The following is a 27365-nucleotide window of genomic DNA, read 5'->3' as shown; positions in this document are numbered from 1 at the left end:
AGAATGTCTTTAGCAGTAATATGTCCCCGATATGTAGCACCAAGATGAATAGCAGTGTTTATGACAGATTCAAATCCTTCCCCATAAATTGTTACAAATGGACAAAGATCAGTACTAAATAACGCAAGACAACTATTCAACATCGCATTCTTGTGGTTTTTATGAACTTGCACAGATATTTTGATGGTAGAATTTTCCTTTTTTATTACTGGCAAAATAGACTGTGAAGGATCTTGAGCTGTTGGGGCATGTGTTTTTAAATGTCTGATCAAAGTAGTAGTGCTACTTAGCTTTTAATGAACAGCTTTTTTACAAATGTTACAAACTGCAATACTTTTGACAGGTTTGGTGGGATGTAATTTAAAGAGCAAAGAAAAATTCATCTAAACTTCTGACTTGCCTACACCAGTAGTTTTCGCTTTCAAAAGAACAGAACCACTGGAAATTTATTCATTTAAAATTGCATTAAGTTTAATGACTTCATCTGAAGTCTCATAGATATCTTTTATAACATGCGCCATTTTGTATTTTTGTGTAATAAGTTCTCGAAAATGTGTAACTAATATTCACCAATATCCTGTAGTCCAAGGAGAATGAAACTTTTAAAAGTCTTGAAATAATTTAAAGCTGTGGTGAATAATCGAAAATAAAACCACAAACAAAAAATAATTCCCATGAAAAAAAGCATGAAAAACACACCTGGAGAATTACTCAACTTTTCTGCGATCAGATACAAAGCTATGATGCGTATATAGAACAATAGACCATTAAAAGTTTACAACAAGATAACAATAGAATCGAAATAAACAAAACATTTAACGTTTATATGTGCGCACGTTTCATGCTCTTCAAATATCTGTTCACAAGCAACAAGAATACAACCGTAGCATAGTTTCGCATACATCGTGATTTTTAATAAAAAAACTAGGATAAAACAAAGGTTTAAACGATATTAACTATAAACTATAAACTAAAATATACAGTAACCATAACTTAGAATCTCCAGAAAAAATGAATATTTCCACTATAACAATTAACTATTAATTGTAACGCATTTATTTTCCGGTAAACGTCAATTAAATAATCACCCCAGAAACGTCAAAACACATTAATCAAAACAACGTACAGAGCACTTAAAGGACACTTACTGTACACAGAACTGGACACTGAATCCTATTCCCCTCTGAAATTCACTTCTCAATACTGGACACCTGTCCGAAAATGGTAATTTACCTTGCACTCTCTAGCACTTATGTAAAATATCTCTTCTCTTCCCTCAGAACTACAACAGCCTGATGTGTTCCAAATAAGTGGTGGAACTTTAATAGCTTCTACTGCGAAACAATAGCAAAAGTCTTGAAATAATTTAAAGCTGTGGTGAATAATTTGGATTAAAATGGAATAAATTCAAGAGAGATAATAATGCTGAACAAGTCGTACAACCGAACAGTCGAACACTTTTGGAAAAGTCAATCAATTTTAATCGATTTGGACCAGAAATGTTGGCCCGGTCGGACGTCGAACATGGCGGCCATAAAAAAGTTGGACAATAGCGGACATCGGACAAAACATTCTTCGATCAGAACCGAACATTTCGATCACGGACACCGTTGAAAATTTTTCAACTCAAACCGATCAATCATCTTGTAAAATTTTTTTGACTCGGTCGCACATCGGACACAATTTGGCCCATGTCCGACCATCTCTAATTATAATATATCTTAAATATTGAATTTATTCGACAAATATATCTTATTTGTCGAATAAATTGGATTTTAGGCAACGGCAGGCAATAGGCAAAAACAAATAAAGATATTGTAAGAGCTTGAAAAAATCTAAAACAAAAAAAGATTTTATATAAAAAAAATTTACACGTAGACAAATCCCACCAGACGACACTGGTTCATCTAATGACGACAATACTTTACGCCAAATTTTTCTGATCCAAATTTGTTATCAGTGAAGATGGGTATATACATAAATCTTTTTGTCCATTTAAGAACAATATTAATGTTCAAATAGTTAACAATATTATTGTACTTACATGGATTTATATTTAATTTCATTATAATCATAATGTTTATTTTTGGCAAAAATAGATGGAGATAATTTTTACAAATATTGTAGAAAAGAATGTTTGGATTATGCAAGAAAGACTTTTACAGATCCTTATTTTTCTTCTGAGGGCAAGGAAGGGGAAGGGCAGGGGGTTGGAACTGGCTTCCCATCTTTCAAGATAAAATTTCTAGATTTATAGGACTTTTTTTAAAAATTAGGAGAATTTAGAAAATAACATAGTTAATGCAATGAAGGTGTGAAAAGTAATCAGGTAAAAATCAATGTACAACGTTTGAAACTCCTTTTAATTTTAAAAAGAATTCTTTGCAAATTTTTATTTTAACTTTTTCTCTAATCAATTATGCAATTTTTCTTATATTACTTCCAGTAGTATTTAAAAAAAACTTTCAAATTAATATCTAAATCAATACAACCAGAAGAGGTATTACAAATTTTACTGACTGAAAAATCCAGAACAAGTAATGATGTTAATATGGAGATTTTACCTGAATTAATTGGTGTTTATCGACAAAAAGATTGCGATGATATATATATATTATAGTTTACAGTATTTATTTTCAGATTTTTTTGTATTTTTTCTTTTTATTTATTTTTTATTTTTTTCTTCTTCTTCTGTGTTTTAATATTTTTTTTGTTTTTTGTTTTTTTGTTTTCAGTTTTTTACACACACAAAAAAAAAAAAAAAGTGTTTTGCTTTATTAAATTTTTTATTTTACTTTAAAAATTAAAGTGTTTTTTTTATTTTTATTTTAATGAGTGACTAATGGGGCTCTATGAAAAGGTTGTGATGATAAACGCATCATCCTTACCTTCTTTGAGTCCCTGACTGATTATAACAGTATATATATTATAAATTAAAAAGATTAAAAACGTTTTTTATAAAGGTTTTTTATGTTTACGATGTTATTTATTTTATATAAAAAATTGTAATATTGTTTAATCAGCGAAATAAAAGTTAACAATAAAAAAAAAAAAAAAAAAAGATATAAAAGCCGTTTGCTATGCATCCTGCGGCAACTACGGTAAGGAAGGAGGCGTGAACTTCTTATTTAAATGCACTTAAGCAGTGCTCTGTTACAAAACCGTTTGGTCTTTTGGGGCACCTAAATAACAGAAAAAAAATTAAAATTAAAAAAAAAAAAATGCTCAAAAATAATTTTGGAGCTTACTTTAGATTAAAGTAATTCGAAGATATTAATATTTCCCTTATTATTATTGTTATTATTATTAAATAAGAAAAGTGCTTCCACAATGTATGTTTTTTACATTCCGCTAGATGTTACGGAATGTATACATCTTGCGGAATGTATAAAAACATGCAAACAGGGGAAAACCTCTAATCATGGTATTTTACATAAATTCAATTTTTATAAAATTTAAATTCAATCTAATTTATAACATGTATGTTAAAGATTACATTAAAATATTTTTTTTTTAGACAATGAAAATGAGATAAATTTGAAACAATCTGGTTGTATCTAAAAGCCGGCCCGGCAAAAAACTTAAACCCGGCCAGGATAAAAAAAGTTTTTTTTTTATATACAAATAAACGAACTTACATAATTATTATACCAAGTTCACAAGTGATAAAAATATGTGTTTGAAATTTTTTTACAAAAATAAACAAAGTTTTAAACAACATAAACCGGTAATATATCATTTATTTGTTCAAATGAAATCTTCGTATGAGAAGACTAATACGGCACGCAGGCATTACGACACCAACAATTGCACTAAATCATTTGTAACTATTTTAAACGAGCACCACGGGTTTTAACACAAAACAGAATGTCACATATATCTTTGTTATCAATGTTAGCGCACATTCGTTGTACACGTCTAGCACGAATGTATTGATGGTATAATGTAACAGCTTTCGGATTTACAATATGTTCACATTGTTAGTAACAGCTTCTGCAAATATTAGTTTAAAAACTCAACAGCTATTTCAATCAAGTTGTTAAGGTGTATTAAAAGCAACTTTGTCTCAAGCTCCAAGTTTATTAGTAACAGATGACCGTAATATTTTATATCTCAGACACATATCATGCTTCGAAGTATTATCCCCATTAAGAGAATACGTAAACCCTACTGTTTTATCAAGAGTGTTGGCAATTAAGAGCGTCCAGTGGTTGTTTTTAACGTGAAGAGGCAAAAAAATCCATTGGCACTTGCATAGACGGACTTTTTTATAAAGCCAATCAAGGTTTTTTTCCGGCCATCTTTGAGCCAAAAAGAAGGTAGGACATAAATTAGATTGCGCTTTTTAGCCTTGTTTAAATCCATTAGCAGATTGAGGTAAGCATGGATTACAGCATCATTTTTAACCACTCATCTAAACTTAGTGTTGCTAAATCTTCACTGTTAATTGTGCAACTATCAATAGCAAATTTATCTTGGGGTAACAGCCAAGCAACTCGCGATTCAAAGATTGAGTAATCCAGTCCAATCTCCAGTTATGAAGAATGGCTTAGCGTGAACAGTTGGTTTCATTTGGTCTCTGTTGTAATCTAAGCAAATTTCCTTCCTTTATTAGTTTCAGTACTTTTTTTATGATACAGTTAAAATGATTTTTTAAGTTTTGTATAAAATACACACATCTACTTATTGCTTTCAGTAATTATCTCATCGCCTCCTATAAAAACATACAACTTTATAATACAGACACTCTAAATAATTTTTTTGTAAAAACCAAAAATTTACATTTTTAAATATTATTTTATTAGATCATTTTTTATTATCTTACTTTATTATATTATTTTTATATGTGCATTAAACTTTTAACTAATAAAAAGGTAAACAAATTTATGTTTTTTTCAAAAACAAAGATTTTTAGAAAAATAAAGAAGTCGGCTTTATCGCTGGGCCGGGTTTTAGTTACAACCCAACAATCTTGCATTATTACAACTTTTGATATAGGATTTTTGAAAATCCGAAATTAGCACCACCTTTTTATTAATTCCACAGTGCACTAATCCTAGTTTTAGTCCCCCATCGTTATTAGATCGTCCCTCATCATCATCAGATCATCTGTCATTGTTTCATCATCATCAGAACATTCCTCTCTATGCAATCAATGTCGGTTTTTAACGTCTTTGAATCCGGCTAACTGAAGATTGGTTTATATTAGATGTGGCTATTTTTCATTAAAGTTATAAATTTTGAACTTTTACTTGGTGCAGCAATCTTTTTTTGAAAGCGTATTTTTAATTTATTCCAAGACTCGTTGAAAACACGAAAAAAAGCAACGAAAAAAAGAAAATTCAATCAATTTCTACAATAATTTAATATCGGATTTCTAATTTAACTAAACCATAAAGTCTGTCACAGATAAGTTATTTTCATGAAATACTCTTAGGCGTTCCTAAAAAAAAAACTGACTTATTATGAGACTTGATGGACACATTAATATAGCTAACAAAATCAATTACTAAATTCAAAATCTGTTTCTAATTTGATCAAAAATCAATTACTAAATTCAAAACCTCATTTCTAATATGATCAAAAAAATAATTTTAATATTTATTTATTTTTTAACAAAAACATTTCAAGCCACAAATATTTTAATAAATATAGCAATTTTATAGCAAATATAATATAATATAGTATTTTATATAACTTTTTATGTTTAATGTACTTCAATACATCTAAAAACCATGATATATTTAAGAATACATTGTTCTCATAAAAAACCTTTGCAACTTTACTGGAATCCTTTCAAATTCAATAGTAACAATGGTATCTCATATATTTAATCTTGTGTTCCAGCAGTTCAGGGTGTTCCATTATTGTTAATTGGAATAGTTTTCATTTCATAGCGCATACACATATACTCACTTAAAAGTGATGTTAAAACAATACAAGCCACATTCATGACCCACCAGGTCCAAGCAGTTGGAAATGAAGAAACACACCAGCATATAATTAAATGTATAAAATGGGAGGTGCAAGTAAAATCTAGGCACTAAAAAAAACATTTTAAATACCATATTTAAATAGAATAGAACAAATTAGAAATACAACTGCAATGACAATACATTAACAAGTTAACAAAAAGTTGAAAATAAATAATACAAATAAAAACAATGAAATACTGAAAAATTAAAAAGTAAATTAGAAATCAATCAAATTAAAATTTTAGATTAAGATTTCAAGATTCAGATTAAAATTTCAGATTATATATAAAACTGAAAAAATATAAATAATTATGTTTGTAACTATAATTGTATCTGAATATGTTTATTAGAGAGCCCCAAAAAAAGTACTGAAAAATTCTCTCTATCGACTAATTATATGAGATCTGAAAGACAAGCCAAAAAAGGTCATAAGATTTTTAAAATGACTTCTTTCAGCGCAATCTAACGTCATAGGTTTTTTATATTTACTTCTTTTCAACGTTATGTGACGTTTTTTTTGCACTTCTTTTCGACATAAGACGTATTCATAATTGAATCATTTTACGTATTTACATAGATTTAAAGTTAATGACAGATGTATCGAAAAAGAGTTCATTGACCCGCAAATCATTATTAATGTCATCATTTAGTAAAACTATAATAAGTAATTACTTTTAACAAAACGTTGTTAAAAGTAATGATAGCGTTGTTGCAGAGCTTACGTTGTTTTTATGGCACGGGTAAAATGCATAATGCGGAAAGTTTCAACTAAGGTTTCTCAAACGGGATCCCGTTTTCCGGGGGATAAAAGTGGGAGCGGGATTTCCCGGAATATCACTGTTATATCGCGGAACATAATTTTTTTTAAATTTTACATATTATTGCGTTTAGTTGCATTTTTATGTGTTCATATCTTATATTAAAACCTAGCACAACAAGAAATGTTATTGAAACTATCTTAAACTATCTAACTTAAGGAATGCATTGCAATTTGCAATGCGAGTTTTCTTTTTTCTCGTTATTATAAAATATGAGTAAAATATAAAAAAGATTTCTTGCGACGAAAACAGTAAGTTTGATTTTTAAACTTCTAAATTATTGAAAAGTTAAACTTTTTCTGTATTGAAATATTTAATAATTTTTGTATTTAAAAAACGGCAAACAAAGACATATAAAACCATACGTAAGATAACATGCAAATGTAAGAAATATTTATAACTTTACCTGTATATGTTTTACGATTCACGTAAAACAACTAAAGGTAAAGTTTACGTAAATGGATCGAAAGCATGGCAGTATTTTTGTAAAGAAAAATCTAGCGAATCTGCAATTTGCAAAAAGTGCAATGTAAAGATAATGTGCAAAGGATTTTCGACAAGTGGGCTCCAACGTTATTTAAAAAACGCACGTAAAGATTTGGATTTAAATATGAAGCGTCAACATGAAGATACTGGTTCGGAAATTAAAATTGTGCAAAAGAAAATCACATTGTTTGTTAAACAGCAGACTATCGAGAAAATTGTGGCAAAGCTAGCAACGGTGGATAGCTTCTCAATAAATGCCATAACAAAAAGTGAATTTATTAGAAAATCATTGTCTGAAAAAGACATGTTATCACCAAAAAATCCACCTTATGTTATGAGTATGATAAAAAAACAATATGATTTAGCTAAACAAACTGTGGTTTTAGAAATAACAAAAGAAATATATAGCGGGTCGCGATTTTCTTTATCGTTATTCGAATATACGTCCTTAAAAAATCGATGTTATTTAAATGTAAATTTACACTTATTAACAAAGTTTTGGAACCTGGGATTGACTCCGATAGCTGGATCACTTCCTGCAGAAAAGTTGTTGATCTGGTTGAAAATAAACTGTCAGATTTTAATTTATCAATTAAAAAGCACATCATGGGTAGTGTCACTGACGGAGCATCCGCAATGAAAAAATTTGGACGGCTAAGTTGTATTGAACATCAGCTGTGTTATGCCACGGACTTCATTTAACAGTATGTGACGTTCTTTACAAAAAGTCAGACTCTTCAGCAAAATATATTGAATCGCAGTTGCAAGATTCCGATGAAAGTTTGAGTGATTATGATGAGTTTGATGATGTCTTTGACTGAGCCATACAGCTCATCAGGCGTTACGTTTATTAATGATTTACAAAATAGCGTAAATATAGCCTTAACAATTCAGAAGGTTCAAAAAGTGGTTTGAATGTTCCACAAATCATCTCTTAAAAATGAAGTTTTACAAATCTACATAAAATCTATGTTTTATAAAGAACTGAAGCTGATATTAGATGTCAAAACAAGGTGGAATAGTCTTGTTGCAATGCTAGAAAGACTGGGAGAGACTAAAGAAAGATTCCTTAAAGTAAAAACATGTATACTAAAAGCAATGATCGATTTAAAAGAAGTTCTGAATATCTCCGAAGATGAATATGCGATTATGAACGCCATAACATTTTCTCTGCAACAGATAAAAGTTGGAATAGAAAGATTTGGTAGAAATAATTATACTCTACTTGACGCAGAAGGTGTAATGATATTCATCTTGGATGATTTGGCGGAGAAAAAAAATTTGATAGCTAATAAACCGCTTCAATCTGTGCAGCAGAGAGTTGAAGAACGCAGAAACGCCAATTCAATTGGACTACTAAACTTTTTAAACAACCCAATTAGTTATAATTAAATCAAATAATAAATAGGAATCAAATATCAAGTCTAAACTACTCTTACCGTCCAAAGATGCATTAAAAGCAACAGCAAAAAAAATTTATACCAGGTACATAGAGGATGCTAGCACTAGTTCATCAAATAATGAAATAGTTGAAGTGAGTCGTGATAATGAAAGCATGGTTTCTGACCCGTCAATATTTCAACATGTTGCTCCAAATTTATTAGGCAAAAGTGTTTTGACACTTGAACAAAAATTGGATGCGACTATTGGTAATGTCAAACAAGTAGAAAAAGCAGCTCAAGAAGATATTAGCAATTTAAAAGACCTCACAAAAGAAATCAAACTTTTTGAGGCAACTGGAAAACGTAGCGAAAGTTTAGAAAGAATATACTCCACATTAATGACCATCAAGCCGACATCAATTGAATCAGAAAGAGCTTTTTCTGTCGCTGGTCTATTTATGGGAAAAATTCATTCACGAATAAGTGACAAATCAATTGATTGCTTATGTTTTTTAAAACAATATTTTATTTTAAATAGTAATATAGATTAGCGTGCTAAGATAAATTCGTCAGAAACAGCTTGTTTTTATACTAAAAATAATGCCGGAAATCTCGGGATAAATAAGTTACACACCGGGAATTCCGGGATGCTTTTAAAATAATTAATTCCTAAATTTCTTCTTAAAGTGACTTTCCATAAGCAATGTATACTATTGAGGTCATTGAGGCAACATTGTAATTTTTTACTGGAAGTTTTGAGCCTTTTGTACTTTTGTCAATGTATCTGAAAGTTGTGGTGCATTGCTTTTGTTACATGTTCTGAGAAAAGCCTTAAGAGCTTGGCCATGTCTGCCGATAAAATCTTTCACATGGAAAAATACTGCATGGACCTTGGGGTTTTACAGACGCATTTTGAAACGCCACATAGGACAATCTGAATGCTTCAATTATTTGTGGGTAGTTTAGATCAAGGTTGCATCCAAAACAGTCAGACAAAACCAAATTAAATTTTCGAAAAGTATCAATGAATGGGATGGCTGCATAGCATGAGTGTTTCTCAGCAATTGATTGAAGAATATCAATATTGTGTAGCCGCTTTCTGAATTCATTTCCTGCAAAATATCCACCATGGTAAGGCTGTTGCTTAATGTGTAATGCATCAGTCCAAAGAGTTATCGTAAAAACTGAGGAAAAACCTGCATTAGAGCAGCTAACATGATTAAAAACTTTAATTAGGAAATAAAATTTCATGGGAGGAAGAAACTTCAAAACCAATGTGTCTGCAGGTAGATTAAATACTGGAGAATAAACAACATTTGTGTAGTCATGAGCTTTTCTGATATTGAACCTGCTGAAGAAAGACACAATTTTTTTCCAGAGATTCAAAAGTCCTCAATTTACTTTGATTTACAAGTTCCTTTGAACCAGATTCAAATTAGGTGCAGGAATGTGCACTTGAGTATGCTTGAAAACCCACAAATAATATTTGCAAGTTTTAGATCACAGGACAGGACAAATTCCTGGTCTTCCAAATCAATCAACTAAAATACTTGAGAAAGGTTAGTATAATTTTCATGCAGCTCCTTAGACAGATGAGTTGTCATTTTCACACCAGTGTCCTTAAAAGCATTGCTTGTGCATTTGAACTTTTCTGGGGAAATGCTAGATTCGTGATTTAATTCAATAATTCTAAGACTATTTATCAGGAACCAACTCCTCAATCAATTCTAACCTTTACAATTTAATTTTTTGACTTACTTCACATGGATATAATTTCATTTTAAAGCTCATGGAAGTCCTTGCAATGTATGACAGTCCAAACTCATCCAGTGTGATCTTGAATTGTTGAACTTGTGAAATGATGTGCTTTGTCATGCTTGCTGAATTCATTAAATTTTATAGCCTAATTTTTCTCCACAATTTGTTGTGAGGTTGTTAATAAAAATTAATTAGGCAAGGTCTTTTACAATTAATAATGAATTTGGAAGCAAAAGTTGTATAGCTGATAACATGCCTATAACACCGGTCAACAACAAAAAAAAACTTTGTTGTTGACTGGAGCAAACAATATGTTTTTCGTAGTACATTTCTCATTTTGATTTTTTCTGTTTTTGTTTGTTTTTATCAGTGTGAAATATTCATCTGCAATTTTCATAGAGAACAGGCATAGGATTGTTGGAAAAAAAAAGACTTTAAATTGTTATTTGAGCAAAAAGGAAGGTATTTTATAAATGTTGAGACATTTTGCCTGGTCAAGACATTTTAAAGAAGTTTTTTTTCAGGTCAGGTTATCTTGTTTTTATCAGGTCAGGTTATTCCATCAACAGCTGTAAAATATCAGAGTACTAACAGTGCAATGTTGCACATGGATGGTATCCCTATTTGTACTTGTTATGTGCATTGTCGAGGCCACATTTAGAGCCCCTTGTTACGACTTAAGTTTATTAGAAGACATAAGGGTATTGCTTGGAATATTAAGTGATGCACTGAGTATCTGTGATTTAAGTCAAGTTCTTTAACAAATTTAAAAATGACTACCAAAAACTATAAAACACAAAAAACGATTGCCATCGCAAAGTTCTCTAAACCTATCATTCACTAACATTCATGGTCTTCGAAGTAACTTTTCTTCTGTTGGGTCTTATCTCTTGCAAAGTTCACCAGACCTACTTACTCTTTGTGAGACTAATTTGAGTTTGGCTGTCTCATCTTACGATCTTAGTGTTGTTGACTATCCTCTTTTAATTTGTAAAGACTCTAATAGTCACATGCTTGGCTTAGGCATTTACATTTGTAAGAATTCATCCATTGTTCTTCGGAGCTGTTGTTTATACTTTCAAAACTATTTAACAAGCGCTTATCAGAGTCTTGTTTTCCAGCCTGCTGAAAAACGGCATCTGTTATCGCTATTTTTTAAAAATTCTGGAGAGCGATTTGACTCGTCTAACTACCATCCCATTAGTATTCTCCTATCATAAACAAGGTTTTTGAGTCTAACTAACATACACTTAATCTCTCATCTTGAATCTAATAACTTATTTTCTGATCATCAATATGGATTTTAATCTCCTCATTCTACTGCTGATTTGTTAATGGTAATAACTGATAGGTTTAATCGTGCATTAGATAGATGTGAAGAGGTTAAGGCTATCATTCTCAACATTTCTAAAGCTTTTAATAAAGTTTAGCATGCTGGTCTTCGCTATAAGCTCTCTTCTTGTATTATATCACATAAAATCTTTAAATCTTCTTCTATTGAATGCTTTCTCACCAATTGTAGTATAAAAGATGTCCTCTATGGACAGCACTCTTCTTCATATCTTGTAACTTTAGGGGTTCCTCAAGGTTCTATCTTTGGCCCTATACTCTTTTTAATTTACATTAACGATCTTCTAGAAATTCTCACATCTAAGGTGACATTGTTCACTGATGATACTACCATTTAATATTGCCTTAATAAGAAACCAACACTATGAATGCTTGGAGGAGGCATTATGGCTTGAAAAGGATCTCACTTCTGTGACAGCATGGGCTCAGACTTTAACTCAGACAAAAGTCAACTTTTTTCAGCTAATCGTTATTGCAATAATCTAGATCTTCCTATATTTATGAATGGTAATGTACTAGATAAGGCGTCTACCCTTCACCTTAAGGATTAACTCTTACTTCTGATCTTTCTTGGAAACCATATATTAAATTGATTGCAAAATTAGCATCTGCTAAGGTTGCATCTCTCAATTGTGCTTGCCACTTTCTTACTCAGGATTCTATTCTTTATCTTGACAAATCTCAAATCTGTCTTTGTATGGAATACTGTTTCCATATCTGGGGCAGATCGTCCAATGATGCTCTTTCTTTTTTAAACAAGGTGCAAAAACGCATTGTAAACATAATTGGACCTGCTCTTGTAGCCAACCTCAAACCATTATCACATCATTCTAATGTTGTTTCTCTTTCTCTTTTCTATAAATACTATAATGGGCACTGCTCCAAAAAGCTAGTGTCTCTTGTGTCATCTACTAAAATTCATTCCCTTGTTACTTGCCATTCAATAGTCTCATTCTTTTACTGTGATTCTTCCTAAGTACTTTAATCAGCCAAGTTGTAAAGATATTTGGATTCAAATCATTAGCATTTGGGGTAAAATCCCTAATATTGTAAATATATACTTGAAAGGGAATTAGTTTTCTTCTGCATTAACAGTCTGTGACACAAATAATTTAACTTTTTTTTTGGATGTCAATACTTTATCTTAAACACAATCTATTATCTTACACCTTCAAAATATTTATAATATTTTAGTTATAGTAGTTAACAATTTAAATGAATCATCTATATGCAGGCTTGGCCAAGAAGCCGTGCAATTTCACATCATATATGACCACACAAATACTATTTGATTTTAAAAACTTGACCATGGCTGTTAATATTTTGAAATTTTGTATACATTTTTAAAATGTGCTGAAAAAATTATCTTCAACTTAACTATAAAAAAACTTGAAAAAAACTTATCGTATATAAAGCAAATAAATCTTCGTAAAAAAAAAAAACCAAAAATAAAATGAAAATAACTTAACCAAAACTAAAATAAAAAAATAAAATTTAAATTTAACTAAATTAAATAATAATTTAGATAAGATTATCTAAATTATATTTGGAATTTTAAATGAAGTAACAACTTACATCTAACGATTATTTAATAAATGCGCACATTTATGCGCAAAGTTAAAAAAAAAACATTCTTAAAGGGATTCCTAAGTGCCGAGACAAGTTGTGTTCATATCATAGATAAACATTAGAAAATAAGTTAATTAAACTTGCCAAAACAAATTATTGAATGAGATATTAACAAAAGCATTTGTTGTTTTGCCATTATACTTCCGGTTCAGAGCCTAATTTTAGGCTCTCAAATCTGCATTTTTTTCCGTTAAAAATTTCAAATTTCAATTTCTGGTTTCAATAATAAATGTTTTTGCTCACCACAGAGTTTTTTCAGTTCAGTTTTACATAATCAGATTGGTTTTCCCTTCATATTTAGTCTGTGGTGGTCATAAAAAACGTTCACTGTAGCATGTTTTTGTTTTTTGCTCAATGTATCGTTAAGTATTTGAGTTAAATAAGCTAGCATAAAAAAGTAATTAGGCGAAGCAAACTTTAAAATACACAAGCGAAGCGAACTTTCAAATACACAAGATGAATATTTTACTTTTTTTATACACAACACTAAGTACAATATAATTCAACATGGTTAAATTTTGAAAGATTTAAAAATCTTTATTTTTTTAATAAATTGAGGAGACCCTTTGAAAAATCTTATATATATTTTTAACTTATGTTATAATAATTATGTATAACAATTTATATTAATATTATTAACTTAACCGCCAAAGGAGAAACCCCTGCAATTTAAACTTGATTTAAGTTTTTTGAATGAAACTTTTTTTATTGACGTCAAATATAAGCACATTAAATCAGACCTGATTTAAAAAACAATAAAATAGCCAAAGAGCCGGAACTTTTTTTTTGCGAAAAAAAAAAGGCATTAAAAATGATAAGTTTTTGTTAATATCTCATTCAATAATTTGTTTTGGAAAGTTTAATTAACTTTAAAAATAACTTTTTTAATGTTTATCTATGATATGAACACAACTTGTCTAGGCACTTGAAGATGCCATTAACATTTAACTTTGCATTAACGTAAACAAAATTTTTTTTTATTTAAAGACATTTATAATAAAAAATACATACTTATATAAATATATATATATATATATATATATATATATATATATATACAGTATTGGACAAAACATTTGCAACCAACATGGAACAATGCTAAAAAGTGTTTCTAATTTTACATATCTTAAAAATGAAACAAACTATACTACCACAGCAAACAGTTCAGGAGTCTGGAGTCATTGCATGCCATGACATGAGCAATCAGCTGACAGGTGACAGCACACAGGCAGAATTTTGTTGACAACTGCCATTTTGTAGCGGACAAAACAAGTGCAACTTTTTTGGTTTGTTTCATTTTTTTAAGTCTGGTCCGTGTCAACGTCACAGAAGTTTTTTAATAATTAAAGGAAGTATCCAGAAGTTTCCAGAAGATTCCAGAAGCATGCAGAGGCTTCAAGAAGTTTCCAGAAAAAGCATCTGGAAGCATCTAGTAGCATCCAGAAATATCCAGAAACATTCAGAAGCATCCAGACGCATCCAGAAGCTTCCAGAAGCATCGAAAAGAAGCATCTAGAATCTTCCAGAACAAGTGCACACAGGTTCATTTTACTATATAAGAGACATGTAAATCGACATGTAATTCAGTCAGTATATGAAAGTCAATCAGTCAGTATTATCAAGACAGTATATCGAAGTGAGTTTTATCAAAGTGTTTTATCAAGGAACATCAATACGAGAAGTGAAATACAACAAGTGTTTCATTACATCAATACAGTCCACATCCAACCAAGACGTTGTGTTCCACAGAGCATTATTGTATCATCACAAGGTAAATGTAACACGGTAAGCCTTGAGAAACATGATTATTTATTTTTATGACTTCAAGTGCAAAAATGGCTCCCGACAGTCTTGGATTGGAACTAAGAAAGAAAACTATTGGCGATTACGTAAGTGGGATGTCACAAAAAAGTATTTGTGATAAACATCACGTGAAAAAATGGAACGTATCAAGACTATGTTCCAAATATCGTTCTACGGGGAAGTTGGCAGCAGATAACAAAGGTGGAAGACCGCATTCCACCACTTCTAGAGAGAATTCTATGATCGTCAGATCCGTCAAGAAGGATCCCTGGATATCATCAGTCGAGATACAAAAGCAATTAGAGCTGCCTGTATCGGATCGAATAATCAGACAAAGTGCTGTTGAAGCCGGATTGTTTTCCCGACACCCTGCAAAGAAACCGCTGATTTCACTAAAAACCCAGAAGAAAAGGCTCCTGTTTGCTACATCTCATATTGACTGGAATGTGCAGAAATGGAGAACTGTCCTGTTCAGTGATGAATCAAAGTTCAACATCATTGGGAGCGATGGCATTTGCCCTGTACGCCAACCGGCTGGAAAACGCCTCGATTTATGTTACTGCCATAAGACCGTGAAGCATGGTGGAGGCAATGTAATGGTCTGGGGGTGTTTTTCTGCTAACGGTCTAGGTCCAATACATCGATGGAATAATGGACCGTTTCATGTATAAAAATATCATGAAAGATGTTACTTTACCTCATGCTGAATGGAATATGCCAATAAAATGGGTTTTTCAGCAAGAAAACGATCCGAAACACACTGCAAAAGTAGTCAAGCAGCGGTTTCAAGACAACCACCTATCGGTGATGGATTGGCCGCCTCAATCTCCGGATCTCAATCCTATCGAGAACCTGTGGGAGATCGTCAACCGCTGAATTAATTGTGAAGGTGTTCGTAATAAGGATCAACTGTTTAAACAAATCCAAAAGGCCTGGGCAGCAATTCTACAAAGTTTCATTGATCACCTGATCGAATCTATGCCTCAAAGATGCAAGGCTGTGATCGACAACAAAGGATTCGCCACAAAATATTGATAGCAAAATACAGCTTGGTCAACATTTTGTTGAGTTGCCCTCGTTTTGTCCAGAAGGAAATCAAATTTTTTTAATACTTTTTATTAATTTATTAATTTTCGTGTGCAAATAATGAACTTTGTGACGAATAAAACTTGAAGAACTTTGTCTCTAAACAGTTATATAGTTATTTCTCTAAATTGAAAAAATGCAGCACTTTTATATAAAGAAACTAAATTAGCATTATTTCGTTGCACTCGTTTTGTCAGATACTGTATATACATATATATATATATATATATATATATATATATATATATATATATATATATATATATATATATATATATATATATATAATTGATTTTTTGGCGAGATTAAATAAAAATAACTACATGATTTTTACTACTTAAAGTTTCATGCGTTTAGCAATCCTCAGGTAAAAAATACATTGTTTTCTTTATTAAAAAGTATACTCAATAAACATCGTGGCGTTTAAAAACAATTATAAAACCATAACTATTTGCGAGCGTTTTGGTTTGGTTTAGCTTTTTTATCTTTGGGCTCGTGGTTGTCAAGCAAGAACTTGTTCAAACAAGAATTTTTGCATAACTTTTGTATGATATTATGCAAAGTTTTTTATGAAGGCAAAGCAAGCATTTTTTTGTTACGTTGCTGTAGGCCGGGACTTGTTTAATTATTGACCAAGTTTATTTTGGTGTTACTTTTAAGTTTTCTTTTATCTGCCATATATACTTTGAAAGGGTGGTTGAATTTTTCATCTTTTTATTTGTGAATGAGAGTTTGTGGCCAATCTTTTCTTCCATTCACCAATATATACTTTTTCTGGGGTGTTAGGGGGGGGGAGATACTATATATATATAAATAACATTAGAGGCTCTACATTTTCCTATTATAAGGCAGTTTTCTTTCTTTATGCAATTGCAGGGTGGGTTATATATATATATATATATATATATATATATATATATATATATATATATATATATATATATATATATATATATATATATATATATATATATATATATACACATATATAATACCCACCCATACCCAAAGGGTGGGTATATATATATATATATATATATATATATATATATATATATACACATATATATATATATATATATATATATATATGTATATATATATATATATATAGAACCCTTAGATGTTGTCCGAAAGTTTTTTCCATATTTTGTTGACAAAAAGTAAAAATTAAAATGCAAGACCGGAATTTTTTTTTTAATAATGATAGACTGCCTGCCCCAACCAAACCCTCAGTCGATGTAGCAGCACTCCCTTGCGGGTCAGGCTATTTGTCAGTCAATGTAGCAGCACTCCCTTGCGAGTCAGGCTATTTGTCAGTCGATGTAGCAGCACTCCCTTGCGAGTCAGGCTACTTGTCAGTCGATGTAGCAGCACTCCCTTGCGAGTCAGGCTATTTGTCAGTCGATGTAGCAGCACTCCCTTGCGAGTCAGGCTATAAGATAGTCGATGTAGCAACACTCCGCGCATGATTTAAAGTAAAAGAAATAAAAATAAAAGCATTTTAAAAAAAATAAATAAAAATAAAAACATTTTATTAAAAAAAATAAAAATAAAAACATTGTTTATATTGTTAAAAACATTCAGAATGTTTTAAAAGCATTCTGAATGTTTTTAAAAACATTCTGGTCAATTAAATTTGCATTTTTGTGGTTTTTTTATAAAACAATTAATTTGTAATTAAATTAATGGTTTTGACTTTTGTCCAACACGAAAATGTTGGACGAAAGTCAAAAGTAATTAAAAGTGACGTATGTGTTGGCGTAAGAATCACTTTTTTCCTTCCGCTCTTCCCAAAGCCAACAAACTATAGATCTATATATATATATATATATATATATATATATATATATATATATATATATATATATATATATATATATATATATATATATATATATATATATATATATATATATACATATACATATATATATATATATATATAATTCATTAATATTTTTATGAAAAATCATTAGCAGTGATTAATTACTTTATTTAAATGCGTTTCAATAATATAAAAATATAAGTAAAGATCAAAGTTATTAAACTGAAAAGCTTTCAAAAAAGTCTGTCTTTTTTTTTTTCTCAATAAAATCTTTCTACTTTTTGAGTGAATTAACTTTAATGATTCTTAGACAAAGTCTATTAAAGAGACCATTGCTGTTTAAAGTTGTCGCTTATAAATTTTTTTTTAACTATAATTTTTATTTTTTTTATTATACTTAAAAAAAATCTTATATAATTAAATAATATAAATAAAAACCTATACAATTTTCAATGATACTTTAATTAAAATCATTAGCTCCTTTATGTAAAAGGGTTTTGCTAATATAAAACGATAATGCAAAGTTATTTATTTTCATAATAAATGGGTCAAAGTTATTTATTTTCAATTTTATTAATCAAGTTATTATTAAGTTACTATTTCAACAATTAAAAGCCAATTTTTTCAGAGTATTTGTTAAAACCATGGTTAAATCTTCAAAACAAAATATTATTTGCGTGATCATATAAAGACTTGAAATGCCTTCCTGGCCAAACCTGTATATATATTATATTTTTTGACTCAAACATATCAAATCAAAAATCAAATACAATCAAGACTGGTTTATCAAGGAGAAAAAAAATAATTGGTTATTTCTTTAAACATTGTTTGTTTATACATCTTTTTGCAATCAGAAACACTATATTTATTCCAGCAAAAGGTTAAATATGTCCAGGAATATAAATATAGAAGAGTAATTGCTATGTGACACATACAATGCCAAATACTTTGAGCTCCGAATATTGCAAAAAAGAACAAAAAACAACTTTGAAACTAAAAAAATTATTATCTTAGATTATTATTATACATTTGAGCCAAAAATTAAACAACCTTTGTTACCATAAATACAAAGATAGACTACAGTTTCATTCTACACTATCTAATTTTAGAATTAGATGGTGTAGAATTATGATATCAGTCCTGAAACCCAATTGTTGTTTAGGATAGTGTTATAAAGATTCAGAGTGATGAATTCTACTAATTTACATAGTTTAATAAATTTATATAGTTAAAGGAGTTTATATGTTTTAACTATGACAAAGCATGATCAGACTTCATAATATTAGTATAACTGTTACTGTAAATTGTAAGTCGCATTTAAAATTAAACTATACACATAAATTTAAAAATCAAATTATACCTGTTTGGCACGCTGAACAATAAACCGAAGTGCAATAGAGCTATAAAAATATAAACTTATCAAAATAAAACAATCTTTGAATATATAACTGTAAAACAATTTTAAATAAAAATTATGATTTTAAATGTAGTTAGACTAAGTTTATTTAAAATTTTTCCTTTTTGAAAATTAAAAATTCATATTTTTTGTTTTGTTTTTGTTGACTCCATTTTACCTTTTTTCTGTTTACACCTTTAAAATAATAAAAGCTTTAAACTACTTAATAAATTTTAGAACATTAAGAATAATATATCATAAGAATAATATAAAGAATAATAAAAACCCTAAATACTTTTAGTTATTTTACTAGTGAAAGAATTGATAACTAAAGTAATAACTTTGTTAAAAGAAGAAGAAGTAAAAAGTAACCAAGGTGGTATACAAAGATGAATTCTTATCATAAGTAACCAAGCCGGTATACAAAGATGAATTCTTATCATAAGTAACCAAGCCGGTATACAAAGATGAATTCTTATTATAAGTAACTAAGGTCATATACAAAGATAAATTCTTATTAAAAGTAATTAAGGTCGTATACAAAGATAAATTCTTATTACAAGAGTTAGAGCTAAAGTTAGAGAAAGTGTTAAAACCATGGTGGAAAAGACCTCAGTTGCAAAAAATCACATAAACTCACAAAAAAGTGAAGCTATTAAAACAAGGAATTCATTTCATTTTGTCCAAGTTTTAAATCTTGCATAACATTAAAGTGCATATGAATATTTATAATTAGTAAGAAAAATTATGAACTTATGTTTGGAACATAATATGTGTTTGAAATTGGTAGTCCGTTTCGAAAAAGATTGCACTAATGTTAAAAACAGCAACCTTGTGACTAAAAATATAATACGAATTCAAAAAATGAGAAAATGGGTGAATATTTTATTGCAATAGATTTTGCAATAGCGATACTTTAATACAGCATTTACAATATTTTAGTACAGCAATTCGAGAGAAAAAGAATTGTTATTCTGAGACTAACATTAATTTTATTTTAAATCTAAACATAAACTACATACTTTGATAATGAGTTGAGAATAAACACACAAAGATATATTCTACCACCAGTTGAAAAACTTACTATCTAAAAAAAAATTATTTGCAACAAAAAAAATATTAATAATAAAATTTAATATAAAATACATGATAAAAACATCTGGACAAATAACTTGATAATAATATATAAGATATATTTAATAGAAAACAAATGAACATAACATTAATGCTACTACAAGAGATGCACTGGATTCAAACATTCATATATAAACTTTTTTTTTTAATTTATTGAATATGTATATATAATGCATGAAAAAAAAAAGCTAAAACAAGGTACAGGTAATTGGATTTGAAGACAGTTGTATAAAGAACTGCACTACTATTGGTCTGATGAGGTCCAAGAGAACGTATGTTACCCATATTAACTTCTTTGATGACCACCAAAATGACATTTTTGTTAAATATCTGTTAAATATACATTAATGTATTTTAATATTGGGCAGATTTGTTCAACTTATAATCAAATTTTTTTTCTGAAATAGGCCTAAAGTCTGAATGATGGTTAAATTAGAACTACACCCAAAATGAACATTAATATTCTTCATGTAAGATTCTGTTCTGTCCAAACTAGAAAACTCAGAATTATAGTAGAAATCTAAATCCAATGCATCTCTTGATTATTTACTTATGCCATATATAAAAAAAGACAAACCGTTGGATCAAACAAATGCTGAACTAGAACCTGTTGTCCAATAAAACTATAAATACAAAAAAACCAAACTCCCAAACACAAGTAAAAAATTGACTGTACAGCAATTATTTGTGATATAATCAAAATAGGATCCCAGATGTAACTGCGAAACTGCCCTAATGCCATAAATACTTTACTATGATAACTTAAATCATTCTTTATTAATTAACATAAATTTTATGATTTACTGCTCTAAAAAAACAATAAAATTTAAATAATTCAATAATAAATATATTGAATTTTTTTTTTTTAATTTTTGTACTTACCATCAAACAAACAACTCTAATTTCTGGTGTTCCAGAAATTGCTTTAAATTAATCAATATATTTTAACAAAAGTTCTTACAGAAAAGATCATTTCAAATGAATTAGAACTATTCTGAAGTAAATACCACCAAATAACTATACAAATAATTATATCAAATCAATAAAAATAAATTATAAATTTACATTATAAATAACTTAACAGAATAAATAATTAGAATAAGAAGATAATTATATAGTATTAATTTATATAAATAATTAAAATTTTCACAAATGATCATTAAGTCACATGCTCATGAGTCATTTTAGTAAAAATTAAACAATTAGGTCTTTTTAAATTTGAATCACCTGGTGAAGCATATAAGGCAACAAAGTCTAGAGTAATGTGCAAGTAGATCAAGTTTGATTAATCCCACTTCTAACAGAAAGAGATAATGATGCAAGAGATGATGATGAAAGCGATGATGATGAAGAGCTAGTGGTAAAGCATTCATTTTGTAATAAGAACAAACAACTAAACATTAGACCAACAAATCAAAGAAATAAGTAGCCTCTAAGACTATAGTTTATATTCTCCCCTTAGAGTGTATTATATTTCCCCTTATAGTTTATATTTCTTCAAAGCACAGTATTAAAAATAAAAAAATAGGTAATAAAAAAACGTAATAAAAAATTAGACATTAAAAGTAATGCACCACAAGTAAAAAAGAAAAAAAGAAGATTAACGATGTTTGCAAGCATATACAAAGAACAGAGATGATGATCATTTAAATGATCATCACCTTGACTCTTAAGGATGAAAAAGGTAGTGGTAACTTTAAACAGAGATTGGAAATAGTGAGCGTATCAGAGAAAGCGCCCTAAAGAAAAATAAGTTTAAAAAAAAATCTATTTCAACAATTTTATTTTTTTGCTCTTTTTTCACTAAAATAATTGTCAAAAATTGAAAAACAAAAAATTTTGTCAAAATTCTTAAATTATTTTAACTACATTCTAATAAAGACTTATTCTGTTTTAATAAAAAATAACAAAAAATATTATTTAAAAAAAACAGTGTAAAAACTTATAAGCGATTTAAAAAATCATTTTGATTTATTACTTATTATATTACCTAAAAAAAATATGTGCAAATAAAAAAATATTATGATTGTTTTTTAAGGAAGTAGTAAACATGTTGCGCATCTGCGCCTACACGACTGGTCAAACCTTCTGGAAGTTTATCTTCAGTATTTCGGCATAGCTCTTCATAAATGAAAGAACTACCAAACATCTTTTCAAGCCTATTTCTGAAAATAACGTGAGGGGGATTCCCACCACGCAAAGCAACATCATACTCAAAGCAGTTTAAGATGATATGTGCATCAGAGGATAAAAAAGATACTAATTTATCAACATATATCTGCTGTTCATCAGGAATCATAGCAGATAATGAATTAATGTCCCAACAAAAGTCAAAATGACCACCTAAAATGTCAACATTCATTAAAAAAAAATCTCCTTGATAAATTGTGATATCTTTTTCCGCGCAAACATACATTTTATAACCATTTTCTTCATTAAATTTATAAGATAAACCCATTTCTTTGAAAAAATCAATAATTGGCATATCTGCAAACTCAATACCAGTCACAGATAAACCTTGTTCACACAGCCACAACAAATCAGGCGTTTTTCCACAAAGTGGTACCAGCACTCTTTTTTCAAAAAAATTTTGACCTCCAGTAAGTACTGTAAAATACGATTTTAAAAAAGGATTCACACCAGGTAAGACCCAAGTCGTACTTCCATTTACCCATCGATTGCGCCAATACTCATTTAATTCCTCTCTTTTATCAACACTAGTTGTATTGCTACTCATCTACATTCAAAAAAATAAATAATTAATTTTATTTATACAAATTAAATTATTTAATACTTAATTTAATATATATATCAAAGTAAAATAATTTAAATTTGACAAAAGTTTTTTAGACTCTACAAATAATTATTTTAAAAAAAAAAAAAATTGTATGCTTCTTTCTTCTAATCATTAATATATTTTGTATGAATATCTTGAAGATATATTTTACTAACACTGAAGAACAACTATTATCAAATATTTTTGATCATATAGCATATGTAAATATCTTGATCGCTTGTATATATGTCTTAATCGCTTGTATATATGTCTTGATCACTAAATCTGTTGAAACAGCACACAAAAATAACATAACAAAAACAATATTTATCCAAAAATTATAGCAAACTATTTGAAGATATATTTTATGAACACTGAAGAACAACTATTATCAAATATTTTTGATCATATAGTAAAAAAAATAATAATAATAAAGCTTGCTGAGACTAAAAAATATTAATTAATATGTATACATGTAGTATCCTTATGTTTAGTTTGACTTATGGCACTGTATGTAGGTAACCAGGATTCTGTTTTTTTTTTTAATAGAAAAACACACCACAAACTTTAAAGAAAATTAAAGGAAAATTAATTTACAAGAAAAATAAAATTAGTCATTAAAAATAAGTTTAAAAATTATTATTTTCATTAAAAACAAACAACTCCATTAATTGCTCTGCAAAAATTAAAATCATTGAATTAAAAATATATAACTACTTTATACACACTATATAACATAAATTCACTGGACATAAGTATATAACATACTTTTACTGGAAATAAGTATATAACATAATTTCAATGGACATAAGTGTATAACATACTTTCACTAGACATAAATGTATAACATACTTTCACTCGACATTAAACAATTTCATTAAATTTTAAAACCTAATAATTTATATTCAATAATTCTACATAAAAGATTAAAATATATCTTTTAAAATTCTCTAGTTTATTTTTTTAATCATATAATATATGTGCCTTGTATTAAAACCGATTCGACTAGTATAGCCTTCTGGTAATGTATCCTCAGTGTTGCAACATAACTCTTTGATGATAAATTTATAACCAAACATATTTTCAAGCCTATCTCTGAAAATTGCATATGGAGGTTTATCATTACGCAAGGTAACATCATATTCAAAACAGTTTAGAATAAGACGACAATCAAAAGACAAAAGAGATATTAATTTATCAACATACAGTTTTTGCTCATTAGGGATCATAGCAGACAATGAGCTAATATCACAACAATAATCAAACACTCCACCTAAAATATCAGAATTCATTGAAAAGAAATCCCCTTGATAAATTACAATATCTTTGCTAATACACTTATAAACTTTATGACAACTTTTCTCATAGCATTCATATGACAAACCCTTCTCTTTGAAAAAATTGATAATTGGCACTTCACAAAACTCTATACCAGTTACTGATAAATCTTGTTCACATAGCCATAATAAATCAGTTGTTTTTCCACAGAGTGGGACCAACACTCTTTTGTTGCAGACACCTTTACCTTCTGTAAGATTGGGAAAATATAATTTCAAAAAAGGATTAACACCAGGAAAAACCCAACCATTATCACTACTTGCCCATCGGATGCACCAATATTTGTTTAGCTCTTCTCTTTTATCAACCATGATGATTACAAATTCTTATTACAGCTATAACCTATATTAAATTGTAAACATATTTTTATTGAGATAAAAAAAAACTTCTTAGTTTAAAAGCAGTTTATAAAATACTAAAAAACTTCATAGCTCATCCTCAGTACAAATACATATTTTAAAACAAATGATGGCAAATTTTATGTTTCATGTTATAAAATTCATTAAATTAATAATTATTTATAATCATTTTTATAAATGAAATTGAAAAATGAATACAACAATAAAAGGTACAATTTGAAAAAAAATACCAATGAATGTAATAAATCAAATATCTTTATACAACATGAAGAAAGAATTGATATACAATAAGATTAAAAAGTAGCAGAATATTGTAATTTGATAAAAAGATCTTGAACGAACAAGGTTAGAAAAATGTCAGATGGTTCACCCTATCAAAATCACAATTTGTAGAATTGCATATATATTATATAATATTTAACATTATAAAATGTTTAAATTTTCATTTAAAAAATTGTGAAATTCTTGTGAAAATTATAAACATTTTGAAAATTTAGATGATTTTATTTGAACTTTTATAGCAATATATGTTAACTCTTTATTAGCAATTTTTTTTTTACAGAATTCAAAGATTGAAATTCAATCACATCTTATAAATTATAAAAACCTACCAACATATTACCTCAATCTCTTCCTTAATTACTTCTTTTCAATTAAAAACTCTGTGGTCTGAGAAATATAAAAATGTACTCCTTTTTTTTGTAAGAAAGAGAAAATTATGGCTGAAAGCTTGATTTATTGTATTAACTATTTAGTTGCAGAACATCCATAATAATAACAATCAACCATAGATTTTTAAATTTAAAAATTTAATGTTATGAAACTAAATATCCAGATTTCAAAATTAAAATAAATAAAAAAACACTTGTATTGTAAGAATAACAAATTGTATAATTGTTAATTATTTTAGATGTTACACACAATAGAGGGAAAGAAAAAAGTTTTAAAAACTTCAATAATTTATTTAATCTTTGTCATTATCATGGTATTTTTCATTTATTCTTTTTAACTCATAAAACTCACAATAGTTGAAAAGAATATATTAACTCATGACATGAGCAATAAATAAATAAATTAAAAATACAAAGATAATCACAATAAAGATTAGAATAAAATAAGATTACGATAAAACAAAAGTAAATGCTGATGCACTGAAAGGCAACTAAAGATTGAGAAGAGAAAGCTCACTTTTCTTGACTTTTAGTTGGTTGCAGCCTATTGGCGTCTGAAATGACTGTTTACGTGTATCGTGTTATAGACAATACATTTTCTTTTAAACATATCTATAAACATATGTATAATAATTTTGTAACTATAATAATAATAATAGTAGTAGTAATAATAGTAATAATAATAATAATAATAATAATAATAATAATAATAATAATAATAATAATAATAATAATAATAATAATAACAATAATAATAATAATAATAATAATAACAACAACAAGTATATAAAAGTATACAGTAAAAATGAAACAAATTATTTTGAATAAAAACGCTCCAAATTTTATATATACGATGTAATCTTGATTTTTTAAAAGTAAATTACAAGACCGTTATCTTCAAAATTAGACCGTCAGCGAATAGCGGAAGAATGTCAAAACAAGCGGAATTGACGAAAGTAAAAAAGGGCGTGATAAAATAATTCTTGGTTTTAACCATAGATATATAAATTAAAAAAAACCCTACCTCGCAGCTGCTGTTGACAGTCACTCAAACCATTATGAGTGAAATATGAAACAGCAGATGCCACCATATGTTTAACAATTCAAATATTGACCCAACGGCAGTGATCAGGATAATTACCAGAAACATCAGGAATATTATTACTTTAAAATATAATTATCATGTCCGTAGAAATACCACGGACATTTTCTATCAACTTTTTTGTATTAAAAACGTTTTTTGTCAAATAGAGATTGGGAACCTAAAGCTAAACATATGAGCTAAACTAATACAATGGCTCATAGAAAGAACTAAATGTTTAGTTAAGTGTTCCCGTTTCCTGCAATATATATTTCTTTTTAAAACAAAAATATTGTTATATATGATTAAACAATCACTGCTAGCCCTTAGTTTATGATATATATTTTATTATTTGCATGTTTTCTGTGGATATCGTAACGTGATGAATTGTGTAAAAGTTCTATATTTTTCTTAGTTTTACTTAAAAAAATCTTTCCTCGCTAAATATACCTATCTAATCTTTACTAACTTCATTCTCAACCTTTTTCCATATTC

The 27365-nt window shown here is 28.5% G+C and overlaps 3 protein-coding genes across 3 annotated transcripts; all 3 read right to left on the bottom strand.

The window, feature by feature from the left end:
• Nucleotides 1–5470: 5470 nt before the first annotated feature.
• Nucleotides 5471–21493, bottom strand: LOC136092285 (protein SYS1 homolog). Its single transcript, XM_065820150.1, has 4 exons — nucleotides 21223–21493; nucleotides 20534–20598; nucleotides 19476–19515; nucleotides 5471–6043 (listed from the first exon to the last, which is right to left on the bottom strand). Exons 1-4 carry the CDS (start codon nucleotides 21385–21387, stop codon nucleotides 5852–5854), a joined length of 462 nt encoding a protein of 153 aa, XP_065676222.1. The 5' UTR covers nucleotides 21388–21493; the 3' UTR covers nucleotides 5471–5851.
• A 1116-nt stretch (nucleotides 21494–22609) lies between these two features.
• Nucleotides 22610–26401, bottom strand: LOC136092283 (probable thiopurine S-methyltransferase). Its single transcript, XM_065820147.1, has 2 exons — nucleotides 26307–26401; nucleotides 22610–23382 (listed from the first exon to the last, which is right to left on the bottom strand). The coding sequence occupies exon 2, from the start codon at nucleotides 23380–23382 to the stop codon at nucleotides 22666–22668; it is 717 nt and encodes a 238-aa protein (XP_065676219.1). The 5' UTR covers nucleotides 26307–26401; the 3' UTR covers nucleotides 22610–22665.
• LOC136092284 (thiopurine S-methyltransferase-like) lies at nucleotides 24050–25129 on the bottom strand. Its single transcript, XM_065820148.1, has one exon. It carries the CDS (start codon nucleotides 25068–25070, stop codon nucleotides 24372–24374), a length of 699 nt encoding a protein of 232 aa, XP_065676220.1. The 5' UTR covers nucleotides 25071–25129; the 3' UTR covers nucleotides 24050–24371.
• Nucleotides 26402–27365: the final 964 nt, after the last annotated feature.

The sequence above is a fragment of the Hydra vulgaris genome, chromosome 15 (genome assembly GCF_038396675.1).
Source record: "Hydra vulgaris chromosome 15, alternate assembly HydraT2T_AEP".
Taxonomy (NCBI): Eukaryota; Metazoa; Cnidaria; class Hydrozoa; order Anthoathecata; family Hydridae; genus Hydra; species Hydra vulgaris.
This window is presented reverse-complemented; position numbering and strand designations above follow the sequence as displayed.